Here is a 14,019-nt window from a genome sequence, read left to right as displayed (position 1 = left end):
AGGGACCCCAGTCTCAGCAGTTGAAGTCTCGGGTGTATAACACACACACACCACTCACTGCCCTGACCGTTGGCTGACAGCATCTGATTCCCTGGATCTGGGGTTTACGTCCCTGGAGAATTATTTTGACCGCTATACATTTATGTCACTCTTCAATAGTTAAGAAAAGGGCAGACAATTGGATGAGTACAAGACTTCCTAATTCAGGCACTACTTATAGTTTTCACCTTATGTTGCTGAGTTACTCTACCTTTCGGTTCAGGTTTCCCTTTATGTGAGTTGCCCTCAGGGGACTTTGCTTCAGCTTGTAATGCCGGACTTCTTGTTTTCCCTTGGTTGTTCATTTATGTCAGATGTTCAGGATGTGATTCTTCTCTAGGTTGTAACTTTTGAAGCACCAGTTTGACTATTCTTTGTTCAAGTAGATTTATGATGTGTCTCCTTACCTTCAAGTTCCAGGCCACTTGAGTTGCTTGGGATCTCTGGTGTGCATCTCAGCCCTCCAGGTGGGCATCAGTTGTGAAGATGGGGGGACTTCAAAAGATGATGGACATACCTTTACAAACACTGCACAGAACTGACCACCATTTTAACAATTCAATCACTGGATCCAGAACTCTCACTTGATCTTTCATGCCTTCTGAAGATTGGCCCCACACTTTTAAGATGAAGCCTTGAAGGTTCTTGATATCTGACTGTGCTCTTGGAATGATCTAACAATGTTAAATTGTGTTTAATTTCCATTGACTACTCTATTGGTCAATAAGGGGGAAAACTGCAAAGCCGTGCTGTAGCTCTCCCTTTTAAATGTAGTAAGAACCACTGGGCTCTTACTACACTTAAAATACAGAGGCATAGTGTGGGACTCCAGGTGGCTCTTACTACATCTTAAAAAGCAGAGGTGCAGTATCTGGTACAGGTGCTAACTGGGACAGCGGAGTCCTGGCTCATGCCCAGTCCGCCACTTGCCTCTGCCTCCCTGCAGAGACAGTACTGGGGGGAGCCATCTTAAAAGACAGAGGCAGCAGGATAGGGGGAGAAGCAACTAGTCAAGTAGTGACTCGACTAGTCGCTTACATCCCTAGAATGATTCAGATACACAAATACTAAAAAGCTCAATGGGTGAAGGCTCAATGCAACAGTAGGCCTTTTGCAATTCCACAGGAATGCAAGAATCTGGAACCTCTCTGGAGATAGAAATAGCCTTATCATCACAGTGTCCAAGTGAATTTTTTGAGGGGTTGGAATCAAGGAGCTTTTTGATGTTGATAATAAAGCCATGCTTCTAGTGGGATGTAGCAGTATCCAGAAGAAAAAAGGGGCTGGAAATTTTATGCATATGTATGAGCTTGATTAGATGCAAATATAATTCAGGATAGTGCTGCCTGACCTGTGTGAGGATACATCAGGGAAGACGCTATGATGACCAGGGTTCGACAAATAATGTAATCTACTTGCCCGTGGCAAGTAGATTACAACCTGGAAGAGCCGGCGCAGAGCAATCTGCACATGTGCAGAACGCAAAACCGTGCGGCTGGTGAGTGGGGCTCGCCGGCACTTGGCCAGCCCTGATGATGACAATGAGGAGGAAGATGATGATGAGGAAGACAATGACCGACACTCTAAGGGATTGCCCAGCAGGAGATATGAGAAATGCCAGACATAGGGCTAAATCCTTTGCATTCTCCCTCTATCTGCTATTATATTTTAGTATTTGAATGATCATTTATTGGATTAGTTGATTTGTTTGCACAGGAAACTGTGATAAATTGCTATTGTTTGTCATGTGCTTCTAGAGTCTCTTATTCTAATAATACAGTTTGTAACATTCTGATGCAGAAGCCCTCAAAAGACTGAACCTTTACTGACCACTGACGTCTAAGACATCGATCCATCAGTAAGGTGACAAAAGAGAAATGAAGGGCAAGACAGCAGAAGCAGACTGGAGACTGGGTTAAGCAGGCATTTTCAGGTATGCCTAGAGGAGATGAGAGTCAACAAACAGGGACTAATCTGGTACCTACCAGCCGGAGGTAGTTCTGCAGTATCTGAAGGTGGATCATAGATGTGTAAGTCACACTGTTTAAGCAGCCTTCTTGAGGACCTTTAAAATACGTATGTTATTATCTAATACTTGCAATGTTCACAAGAATGTACTAAACAAACAAACATTCCTATACCAGCTATTGTGACAACTTGAAGAATCTTCAAAACAGGGATGTCCCTGTGCTTGCTTATATGCCCCACCTCCATCTATCCAATTGGCTGGAAATCATGGCCAATGCAAGTAGTGGGGAGACGGTGCCTGCAAGTGCAGGGTGGTGCTGAGCCACCTATGCCCCCTCGGGAGCTGCATCAGGTAGGGACCCCAAAACCCTACCTCCTCCTGCCAAGACCCCATACTCCCAGCCCACTCCTGCGCCCTACCTCCCACTCAGACCCCGCATCCCCATACCTCTCCTGCCCCCTTCCTCCCACCCAGACCCCATCCCCCCATCTCCATTCCCCCTCCCGCACACTGAATTGCTCATTTTTGCCCTGACTCCAGATCCTAGAGGGGGCCCAAAAATCTATTAGCCTCAGGCCTTCAGAAGAGTTAATGCAATTTTGGGAGTAAGCCCTGAGCTTTGGAGCACCCTCCCCCTTTTGGAGCTGGAGCTCGAGAGGAGTGAGGCAAGTGTCTCTTTTTTCTGCTTCTCAGTTGGGGGCCACGTCTGTAAAAGCTTTGTTGTTCACTTGTATGTGGCCCCCAATTAATTTTTCCATGGGTCAGTGGCCCCTGACCCAAAAAAGGTCCCCACCCCAGCTCTAAGACTCAATATGAATACATTTAAAAAAACTCAGGTTCTCTAATAAACTTTTATCATAAAAAGAATTACCTCTATCTCGTAACACAGATTTAAAAGGGTATCTGTAAGGTACTCTGGGTGGTATAGATATTATAAAATAATGGCACTGGGGAGGGGTTATAGTTCCTAAGTGTTACCATATGCTTTTGAATGCCCTAGGTCCATATATCTGCTTTTAACCAAATTAGGCATATAAATCTTTTACTAACTGAATCTCAAATTTATGGAAAGCAGGAAAGCCATATGAAATATTAAATAAAACAATTGGTAGCAAATGATTGATAATCTCTATTATTATGGAATGTTTCAATATTCAAACCCAAAATAGCAGCAAATGCCTTTACCAAACAAAATCACTGTTATGTGTTCCACTTTATTCCTCTTCATAAACTCCCATGGTGCCTGTGGAAAAATCTGACCCGTTGACCATGAAACATTTCCTGTTGAAAAAATAAAAACAAACAGAAGAGAGAACAAAGATATATGCATACTACATACACCTCTTCACACACATAGCACACGTATTCACTGCACAAAATATGTATATACATGTTCAGTTCTGCTATTTTGAAAAACAAATCAGTTCCATGTACAATTTAATTATTTTATATTTGGCTGATGACATTGGAACATTTGCTGGTATATTCAAATTAAACAATAGTTTAAAATATTACTTTATAATGAACCTTTAAATTTAATATGTTAAATAGTAAACATTGAATAAAAACCATGCTAATTTGCTTGATGTAAAGCATAATATATATTTTAGATGAAGGCCCTGGTTTTACATTGCTCTATATCTTATATAGTTATTCGCTGCAGTGCAAAGAGACCATAAAATGCTAATTCTGATTTGCACTCACTTCTTGAGTTACAATCTATGAAAACTAAAGGGCAGCATTTTAAGCAGACTTTGCACTAATTGAATGAATACACAAAGATGAAGGGTAATGAAAAATCAGGTCCTAAGAGACGCCTGAATTTTTCATTGCAGCGGCCGTTTATGAAAACGTTAAGATTGCACTAATGGAAATACTTTTATTTATATAATGGCCAGACACATTCATGCAGTGTGATTTTCCTCATGTTGTTTCATGATTACTCTAACCTAGAAGTACAGGAATGAGAATTTGTTAATTTCCTGATAAGTTTTATGAAATTTTTACTAAACAGAGATGTCTAGCTGTGCCAAATTATGGGTAAATATTTTACTCTCAGAGCCACACAGATTTTTAACTGATATTTTCTAAACCTCCTAGGTTAACAGAGTTTTCACTGTAATAAAATGAGAGTTCTGTTTTGCCTATACATAAAGTATCAGTCAGGATCCATTACAAAACCTCAATAGCAGGATTTTATACAAGAGGGTTTTCTTTTTTTAAGGTGTAAAGCCAATCCCTTCTTTTTGAATGCTAGAATGAAAGACACAATATAACTCTTACGGATTTAATACCTCAGGCAACACTTGAAACCTGGGTCTCAAAGAAGACTAAAAAGTGTCTTAAGCTACTAAACCAGCCACACAACCAGAGTTAAAGAATGCTTTAATACAGGCACATTCTAAGATTTATTGGATAGGCTCTTAAGGTGGTTCATAAGAACATAAAGAGTGGCTATATGGGGTAAAAACATCAGCCTGTTTAGCCTAGTTTCCTGTCTAGGCAGATTTTGATAAGCTCAGAGAACTTGTAGGTAAGGTCCCATGGGAAGCAAGACTGAAGGGAAAACAACTGAGTAGAGTTGGAAGTATTTCAAAGGGACGCTGTTAAGGGCCCAAAAGCAAACAATTCCGCTGTGTAGGAAAGATAGAAAATATGGCAAAAGACCAGCTTGGTTTAACAAGGAGATCTTGCATGATCTCAAAATTAAAAAGGAGTCATATAAAAAATGGAAACTAGGACAACTAACAAAGGATGAATATAGGCAAGCAACACAGGAATGCAGGGGCAAGATTAGAAAGGCAAAGGCACAAAATGAGATCAAACTAGCTACAGGCATAAAGGGAAACAAGAAGACCTTTTATAAATACATTAAAAGCAAGAGGAAGACCAAGGACAGGGTAGGCCCACTGCTTAGTGAGGAGGGAGAAGCAGTAACAGGGAACTTGGAAATGGCGGAGATGCTCAATGACTTCTTTGTTTCGGTCTTCACCGAGAAGTCTGGAGGTGTGTCTAACGTAGTGAATACAAGCAGAGAGAGGGTAAGTTTAGAAGATAGGATACACAAAGAACAAGTTAAAAATCACTTAGGAAAGTTAGATGTCAGCAAGTCACCAGGTCCTGCTGAAATGCATCCCAGGATACTCAAGGAGCTGATAGAGGAGGTATCTGAGCCTTTAGCTATGATCTTTGAAAAATCATGGCAGACAGGGGAGATTCCAGAAGACTTGAAAAGGGCCAATATTGTGCCCATCTATAAAAAGGGGAATAAGAACAACCCAGGAAACTACAGACCGGTCAGTTTAACCTCTGTCCCAGGGAAGATAATGAAGCAGGTAATTAAGGAAATCATATGCAAACACTTGGAAGGTAATAAAGTGATAGGGAATAGCCAGCATGGGTTTGTGAAGAACAAGTCATGCCAAACTAATCTGATAGCTTTCTTTGATAAGATATCGAGCCTTGTGGATAAGGGAGAAGCGGTGGATGTCATATACCTAGACTTTAGTAAGGCATTTGATACGGTCTCGCATGATATTCTTATTGATAAACTAGGCAAATATAACTTAGATAGGGCCACGATAAGGTGGGTGCATAATTGGCTGGATAACCGTAGTCAGAGAGTTGTTGTTAACGGTTCTAAATCCTGCTGGAAAGGGATAACAAGTGGAGTTCCTCAAGGGTCTGTTTTGGGACCCGTATTGTTCAATATCTTCATGAATGATGTAGATATTGGGATAGAGAGTACGCTTATTAAGTTTACAGATGATACCAAACTGGGTGGTGTTGCGACTTCTTTGGAGGATAGGGACATAATTCAAAATGACTTTAGCAAGTTAGAGAAATGGTCAGAGGTAAACAGGATGAGGTTTAATAAAAAGAAATGCAAAGTGCTCCACTTAGGAAGGAACAATCAGTTCCATACATACAAGATGGGAAGCGACTGTCTAGGAAGGAGCATGGCGGAAAGGGATCTAGGGGTCATAGTGGACCACAAGTTGAATATGAGTCAACAGTGTGATGCTGTTGCAAAAAAAGCAAATATGATTCTAGGTTGTATCAACAGGTGTGTTGTAAGCAAAACTCGTGAAGTCATTCTGCCGCTCTACTCTGCACTAGTTAGGCCTCAGCTGGAGTACTGTGTCCAGTTCTGGGCGCCACATTTCAAGAAAGATGTGGAGAAATTGGAAAGGGTACAGAGAAGAGCGACAAGAATGATTAAAGGTTTAGAGAACATGACCTATGAAGCCAGGCTTCATGAACTGGGCTTGTTTAGTTTGGAAAAAAGAAGATTAAGGGGGGACATGATAGCGGTTTTCAAATATCTAAAAGGGTGTCACAAGGAGGAAGGAGAAAATTTGTTCCTCTTGGTTTCTGAGGACAGGACAAGGAGTAATGGGCTTAAAGTGCAGCAGGGGAGGTTTAGATTGGACATTAGGAAAAAATTCCTAACTGTCAGGGTGGTCAAATATTGGAATAAATTGCCAAGGGAGGTGGTGGAATCTCCCTCTCTGGAGATATTTAAGAACAGGTTAGATAGACATCTGTCAGGGATGGTGTAGACGGAGCTTGGTCCTGCCTTGAGGGCGGGGGGCTGGACTCGATGACCTCTCGAGGTCCCTTCCAGTCCTATGATTCTATGATTCTGACAGAAGGCAGTGCCACATGATTCAGAAGAAATGAACAGATGACAATTTATTGAGTGGTCCATCCACTGCTGTTCAATACTAGCTTTTTGCAGTCAGAGGTTTAGGGATATCCAGAGTATACAGCTACATCTCTTATCATCTCAACTAATAGCCATTGATGGAGCTATCCGTCATGAACTTAACTAATTCTCTTTTGAGCCCCATTATACTTTTGGTCTTCACATATCCTGGCAATGAATGCCAGAGACTGACTGCACTGTGTGAAGAAGTACTTTTGTATGTGATAGAAATGTAGCCGTGTTAATCTGGTGTAGCTGAATCAAAAAACAGGACTATGTAGCACTTTAAAGACTAACAAGATGTTTTACTTGATCTGAGGAAGTGGGTCTGGCCCACGAAAGCTCATCACCTAATAAACCATCTTGTTAGTCTTTAAAGTGCTACATAGTCCTGTTTTTTTTATTCTACTTCTGTATGCTTGTTTTAAACTTGCTTCCTATTAATTTCAAATGGAGTCCCCAGGCTCTTGATCTATGTGAAAGAAAAATTACACTTCTTCATAAACTTTCTCATCATTTAGATTTTATAGGCCCCTATCACATCCCTCTTAATCATCTCTTTTCCAAGCTCTCTCCATCTCTTTTTCATCTTGTCACAGGGGATCTGTTCCAAAACTCTAATTATTTTTGTTGCCCTTCTCTGTGCCTTTTCCAATCTAATATAATCATTTTTGAGATGCGGCAACCAGAACTGCATGCAGTATGCACAGTGTGGGTGTATCATGATTTTATATAGCAGCATGATATTTACTGTCTTATTATTGATCCTTTCTTAACGGTTCCTAACATTGTTAGTATTTTTTTTAATGCTGCACACTGAGCAAGTTTTTTCAGAGAACTGTCCATGATCACTCCAAGATCTTGTTCTTGAGTGCTAACAGCTATTTTAGATCCCATTGTTTTGTAAGTAGAAGTAGGATTATGATTTCCAATGTGCGTTATATCTTGCATGTTTCAATACTGAATTGAACTGTCATCAGTTTTGATATTCCATTGCAACTCTCCACCGTCCACTTTGAACTTCACTATCTTGAGAAATTTTGTATCACCCGCAAACTCTGCCACATCAGTTTCTTTTGCTTATTATTTATGAGTATGTTCAATGTCACTGGTCCCAATACAGACCTTTTGGACCCCATCTCTCTCCATTTTGAAAACTGATGATCTATTCTTGCCCTATCTTTTAATCAGTTTCAGGTCTATGAGAGGATCTTCCCTTTTATCCCATGATTGCTTTACTTTGCTTAAAAGCCTTTGGTGAGGGACCTAGTCAAAGATTTTCTGAATGTGCAAGTACAGAAGTACAGTATATCCACTGTGTCATGCTTGTCCACATGTTCGTTGACTCCCTCAAAAAACTGTAATAGATTGACAAGGCATGATTATCCCTCTACAGATGCTGTGTTGACTCTCTTCTGCAACAAATCATGTTCATCTGTCTATCTGATAATTCTGTTTATTATAGTTTCATTTGATTTACCTGGTACCAAAGTCAGGTTTACTGGTCTATCATTGCAAGGATTGCCTCTTTAATCTTTTTTAAAAATTGGTGTTATATTAGCTTTCTGCCAGTCATCTGGTATCAAGGCTGATAGGTTACATATATATCAAAATAGTTCTGCAGTTTTCTTCAGAACTCGGGTGAATAGCAATCTGGACCTGGCGACATATTACTGTTTAATGTATTGATTTATTCCAAAACTTCCTCTTAACATCTTAATCACTTCCATTGATTTGTCACCTAAAAAGAATTGCTCAGATGTGGGAATCTCCCTCATATTCTCTGAAGTGAAGACTAATACAAAGAATATCTTCATTCTGCAAAATCCTTGTCTTTCTTGAATTCTCCTTTAGTATCTCTGTCATCCAGTGGAGCACTGAGTGTTTGGCAGACTTCCTGCTTCTCATGTACTTAATTTATTTTTGCTTTCAGTTTTTGTGTCTTTTTGCTAATTGCTCATCATTTTTTTCATCTGCCTCATTAGACTTTTACATACGACTTTCCAGAGTTTATATTCCTTTTCTATCTTTCGCAGTTAAATTTAACTTGCAATTTTAAGTGGTATCATGTCTCTTATCTCTTTTACTCTGTTGTATAGACCTGGTGACATTTTTATGGACCTCTTGTTTTTTTAAAAATACATTTGGGGTATACATATAATTTGGGTCTTTATTATGCTGTTGTCTAAAAAGGTGACATACTGCTTACAGGCATTTCACTCTCGTAACGCTTCACTTTAATTTTAAAATTGAGGTCGGAACAAAGACCTGGAACTGGATGGGCTGCTACATTCCACATCCTACTGACATAAAAAGCTAAGCACTGGGTACTTAGAGCCCACTCTATTAGCCTGATTTGACATGGACACTCTATTTGGCAATACTTTCCCCCATTTTTTTCCTTCTCTTTCCCTCCCCATTCCCTCTCTTTCCCTGCTATTAATTTGTACTCTGGGTCTCTAAGAACAAGTAGCCCCATAGCATCTTAGAAACTAACAAACATCTCTAAGGTCTAAAAGCAGAATATCAAGAAATCTCATCAAATATTTTCATTCAATTTTATTTTACGGGATAAGCAATACTGAAGGCATAAAAGTGTCTTTATGTTTTCAAACAGTGTTTTGTGTAATGAATACAGTGATGATTGGCCTGATCTAGATCAGAAGTTGCCTCAGGTAGGCTTGAATATACTTATCTAAGGAAATAAAGAACAAGCCATGTACCTCACAAACTAGAAAAAGTTCTTGCTTTTCTTTATAGTAACAGTGATGATTCATACCTATTTTGATGGATAATATGCTGCTTGTACTGAGACCAATGCTGGATTCTGCAGCATTATTAAATGTCAGGTCTTCCAGACTCCTCCATCCATCAGAGGTGATTGCTTGGAAATGGTTTGTAACTGCCTGACTCACTGCTTTTGAAAAATCATCCCATGATGTCTGTTTGCGAATATTTAAAGAACATATTGTGTTTTCTGTGTCACAATCCTCTGTACCACAGTAGGCCAGTTCTGTTTCACTGAGTGAAATCCTTAAAGGTACTTTAAGAGCATCTATTTAAAAAAATTAGAGAACCTTAAATAGCATAATCTGCAAACACAATAAAAGAGCTATTGTAAGTAAGATTAAAAACATGAAGCACTTTTACATCTTCAGAGCAATCTCTCTCTCAATAGCCCTCTGGAGACAGACAAGCACTGTAATACCTGTTATTCAAGAGGGAATACAGAGGAAGTATATAGCTCATAATAGTAGGGATGTTAGATGTAAGGTAACTGAATAGTCAAGAAGCCACATGAATTCTTATTGGTTACTCGACTATTCTATAGTCACCAGAGACAGGGCTAGCAGCCAGTACACTCTGGCTCCACTCCCAGGGAGCACCCTGCCACCTCGTGCTGCTGCATCTATATCAGAGGCAGCAACGCGGGGTGCTAGGCTGGTCGGTGCGGGTAGCCAGTTTAAAAACCAGCTCCCCATGAAGACTGGCTGCCTGCTGCCCCACACTGCTGCCTCTGATACAGAGGAAGCAAGGCGGGGTGGCAGCAGCCCTTGGCTGCGGGGGCAGAGGGATGTCCGAATTCCCCACTGACAGAGGCTGCTGCTGGGGAGGCTGCTGCGAAGCAGCCTCTGTACATGGCAGCCTGGGCTGGCCTAGGCCTATCGGCTTCATCAATTAATCATATAGTCAACTACACGTTGACATCCCCATATAATAGCACAATGAAAAACAGTAATAAAATCAGTATTAGATTACAGATTATTATACAAAGCATTCAGCTTCACTGCCTTCATTTTACCTTCATTCACTACCTTCATTTTATATACAGGAATAATACACGATCGGCCTATAAGACAAAACTTAAGCAATCTTTCATTTACATTTTCCAGATCCAAATTTTTACAGATTTAATCACATGACATAGTGGTTTTCTAACGTTTAATTTTCTATATACTCTTCATATTTTCCCCTACAAGAGGAGGGGAAAATAACTAATCGAAAAAATTTCAATGGGAGCTAGGAAAGCAAAACATTTCAGAAGGATTTCTCTCTTCCCTCCACACTGCTGCTTCTAAATCAGAGCCGGTGTTCCTGCCTGCCCTCCCTTGCTGCTGCTTCTGATACAGAGGCAACAATGTGGGAAAGAGAAGGGGCAAGTGGCTCCACAGGGACCCAGCTTAGCACAATGGCTCTGGTGGAGCTGCCTCCTCTCCCCCAGCATGTAAATGTGTAACTAGAAAAAAATTCAGCCGCTAGCCATTTACAAAAAACACCAATTTTTTAACATCCCCAGTTACATAGTCAGCATTACACATTAGAGGAATAAATTCTGGATGTTGCTGTATTCTGAGAACTGGGACACAATTCCACACTAGCTATAGGTTAAGTAAATTAAGATCTGTTTATACTATATGCCAGAGGTGTCCAAACCATAGTTTGTGAACTGCATGAAACTTTTTTTTAAAACAGTTAAAAGTGCAACTCTTAGAACTCCCTGTGCCCTCCCATTCTTTGCTTACCATATTGTTTGGGGGAGCTCAGGTATTCTGCTCTGCGATGGGGTGATGGGACTAGGAGTTTCTGCCCAGCAGAGAGAGGAGTTTTGGGGCTTCAGTTCCACAGGAGGTGCCTGCTGGTGCTTGGAACTTCATTGGGAGCAGGACTGAAGTCCCATGCCCCAGCCAGTGTGACCTGCAGGACTGAAGCCTCTAGCCCCACTCTGCAGGGCAGAAACCACTAGCACCATCACCTTGCCTCAGGGCTAAAGCCCCTAGACTTTGCTCTCAAACATCTGTAGATTGTCATATGCTTCTCAGAGGGTCAGTAAGTTTGGTCATTCCTGCTATATGCATCATTAAAGGTCACTCTAGGATTGCAAGTCCCACTGTCACCCACCTTCATTGGAAAAACAATACATTTAAGAAAGTGACTCTGAAGCACTGAAGAAGTGCAGCTACCAAAGAAATGCTGACTGGCTTGGGGAGCAATTTTGCAATAACCAAGCTTTCAGCACTGTTTTAGTTTTGTTCTTATAATTCAATAACCAGCTCCTCAGATGATATTAACCAATACAATTCCAACAGAGAGCTGGGCAATAAACTGATTTTTTGGTTCACTTTTGGTTACTGAGGAAAAAAATCTGAGTGAGGTCAAACTGATATAAAAATGGCAAAAAAGTTTGAGATTTTAAAATAATCCATTTCATATAGAAGAAAAATCCATATCATTTAATTTGCAACATTTTTTTAAGAGACTTTTAACATAAGCTAGATTCACAAAATGTCTGTTGGTGTTGTTGTTACTACCTGTAACATGTAGCCCAGTGCTCTCCCAGGGACAAGTCACAGTCACCTATAACAACAACAACTAGCAACTGGGCTGGGGAAATGACTTTATAGTCTGGTAGTTAATGCATTCTCCTGAATCATGGAAGACCCAAGTTCAAGTCTCTGCTTCATTGATTCGGTTTATACATAGTGGAACAGTTTCAACAGGAGAGAATGAAATAGATCCACACTAGAATCTGGGCCTTCCACATTTTAGCCCTAACCACTGGGCTAACATTATAAAGTAGAGTACCAGCAAAACTTCCTTTTCTCAATTTTGAATGGCATCTAAACTATGAAAAAATGTTTGAGAGAAAACTATTTGTCAACTTTGTATCAAATTCACCAGTAGTTTTGCAGCAATCAAAACTGCACTTTTTAGTGAATAAGCTATTTTCTGGGGAAAAAAATCTTTCAGTTCTATTCCAAATCCAATTACTTGAACAGGTGCTTTTGGTTTAAACCCAATGGGAATTTTGCACCAAGAGTCTGAAAAGAGAAGGCTATGAACCATGAAAAAAAGAAAGTCAAAAGTTCTGATGAAAAATAACTAATTAATTTACTAATGTCAAAGGATTAGGTTTGTTTCCAGAATTGAGCAAGTTATTTTATTTTGTTAAAGTTCACATATTTTAAAGTCCTACTAAAAATCAGAACAAGTGATTACTTCCAACAAGATGTTTCTTGTTGTTTATTGTAGCAGAATTTTGAGTAATAAATCTGCACTCTTTAAAAAAAAACCAAGCAGACTACGTGGTGGAAAACAACCCAAAACCTGTGAGCAAGAGATTAAGAACAAAGATTGTATTAAATGTTTCTTCTGCGACCCATAAGACTTTGGCTGCTAAATACTTTAGTGCAGTGCGGTTGGCAAACCGTAACTCACTCAAGTTCTCCAGGAGATGTTTGCAATCATCAGTAGCAACATCATGCAGCGTTCGATTGCACTTATCTTTCCTTTCAGCCTCTAGTCCACCATGGCTACACAAGATTTCTAAGCAGTTCTGGAAAGACAACAACTGTATTATTTGCAGGTTAACTAACTTAAGTTGGGATAAATACTCAAAAATTGTTTGCTGCCTGAAGCAGGCAGTCCTACAAATAGTAATTAGACTTCTGATTCTATATATGCTTTTCCAAACATACACAGAAGGCCAACTAATAAAACTGCTAAATATGACACTCAAAAAGATTTTCTCAATCCAGGTCTAGAGTACGGGGAAGGTTGAATTAAGATACACAACTCTAGCTGGAGACAACATACATTAATTTGAGTTTCTGCACTGTACCCACAGAAGGAGGTCGATGGGAGCAAATGCTCGTCAGTTTCTCTTGCTCCTCACAAGAGTAAGGGTAGTGACACTAACAGGGGTGCCCTCTGAGTTCAATATAGTGGGTCTTTAGTAGACCCACTAAATCGAATTCTGGAAGATTGATTGTGGTAGTGTCAATTTTCCCTGTAGTGAAGACATGACCTCACAGAATCAAAGTACAAATGTTTTGTCTTAGACTTGAAATTCTCAAGCTAAGGTTTTTAAAACTGTGTGACGAAAGTATTTTCCAAGCTCTGGGAAACTTATAGCTTCTACTAAATTTAACACTTCTGAAAATCTGGTCACTTACTTTAGTGACTAACTTTAAGCATCCAGTTTTGAAAACTTTGGTTTCAGTTTATATTAAAAGGCAAGTTGAAGGTTTAGTAATGATGAACTTATTAGGATATTCAGATAACAAGAGCAAATCACTAACTCAGCATTTCCTTAGCAATACAAAAATATTAGCAGAATACAAATTTCCATACATAGTTGATACGTGAGTGATACATAATAACCCAAAAATGGTAACTATAAATTCACCTTACAAGTCCCTCCTCCAGCAAGTAAATTTGAATTTCTGAAAGAGTAATATCAACAATGCAATGAAATCTTAAATTTATAACAACAACTATGGAATAGGAACTTTTAGGCACATCA

The 14,019-nt window shown here is 39.7% G+C and overlaps 1 protein-coding gene across 1 annotated transcript in view; it reads right to left on the bottom strand.

Moving 5' to 3' along the window:
* CTTNBP2 (cortactin binding protein 2) overlaps positions 1 to 14,019 on the bottom strand; it is a 192,955-nt gene that overhangs the window by 56,552 nt on the left and 122,384 nt on the right. The window contains 4 exon segments of the mRNA XM_006122544.4: positions 2,025 to 2,104; positions 3,194 to 3,289; positions 9,496 to 9,771; positions 12,933 to 13,050. Of these exon segments, the coding sequence (XP_006122606.3) occupies positions 2,025 to 2,104; positions 3,194 to 3,289; positions 9,496 to 9,771; positions 12,933 to 13,050 (570 nt within the window).

This window comes from Pelodiscus sinensis, chromosome 1, assembly GCF_049634645.1.
Source record: "Pelodiscus sinensis isolate JC-2024 chromosome 1, ASM4963464v1, whole genome shotgun sequence".
NCBI classification, from domain to species: Eukaryota; Metazoa; Chordata; order Testudines; family Trionychidae; genus Pelodiscus; species Pelodiscus sinensis.
Note: the sequence above shows the minus strand (reverse complement) of the source record. Positions and strands in the feature narration are given on the sequence as shown.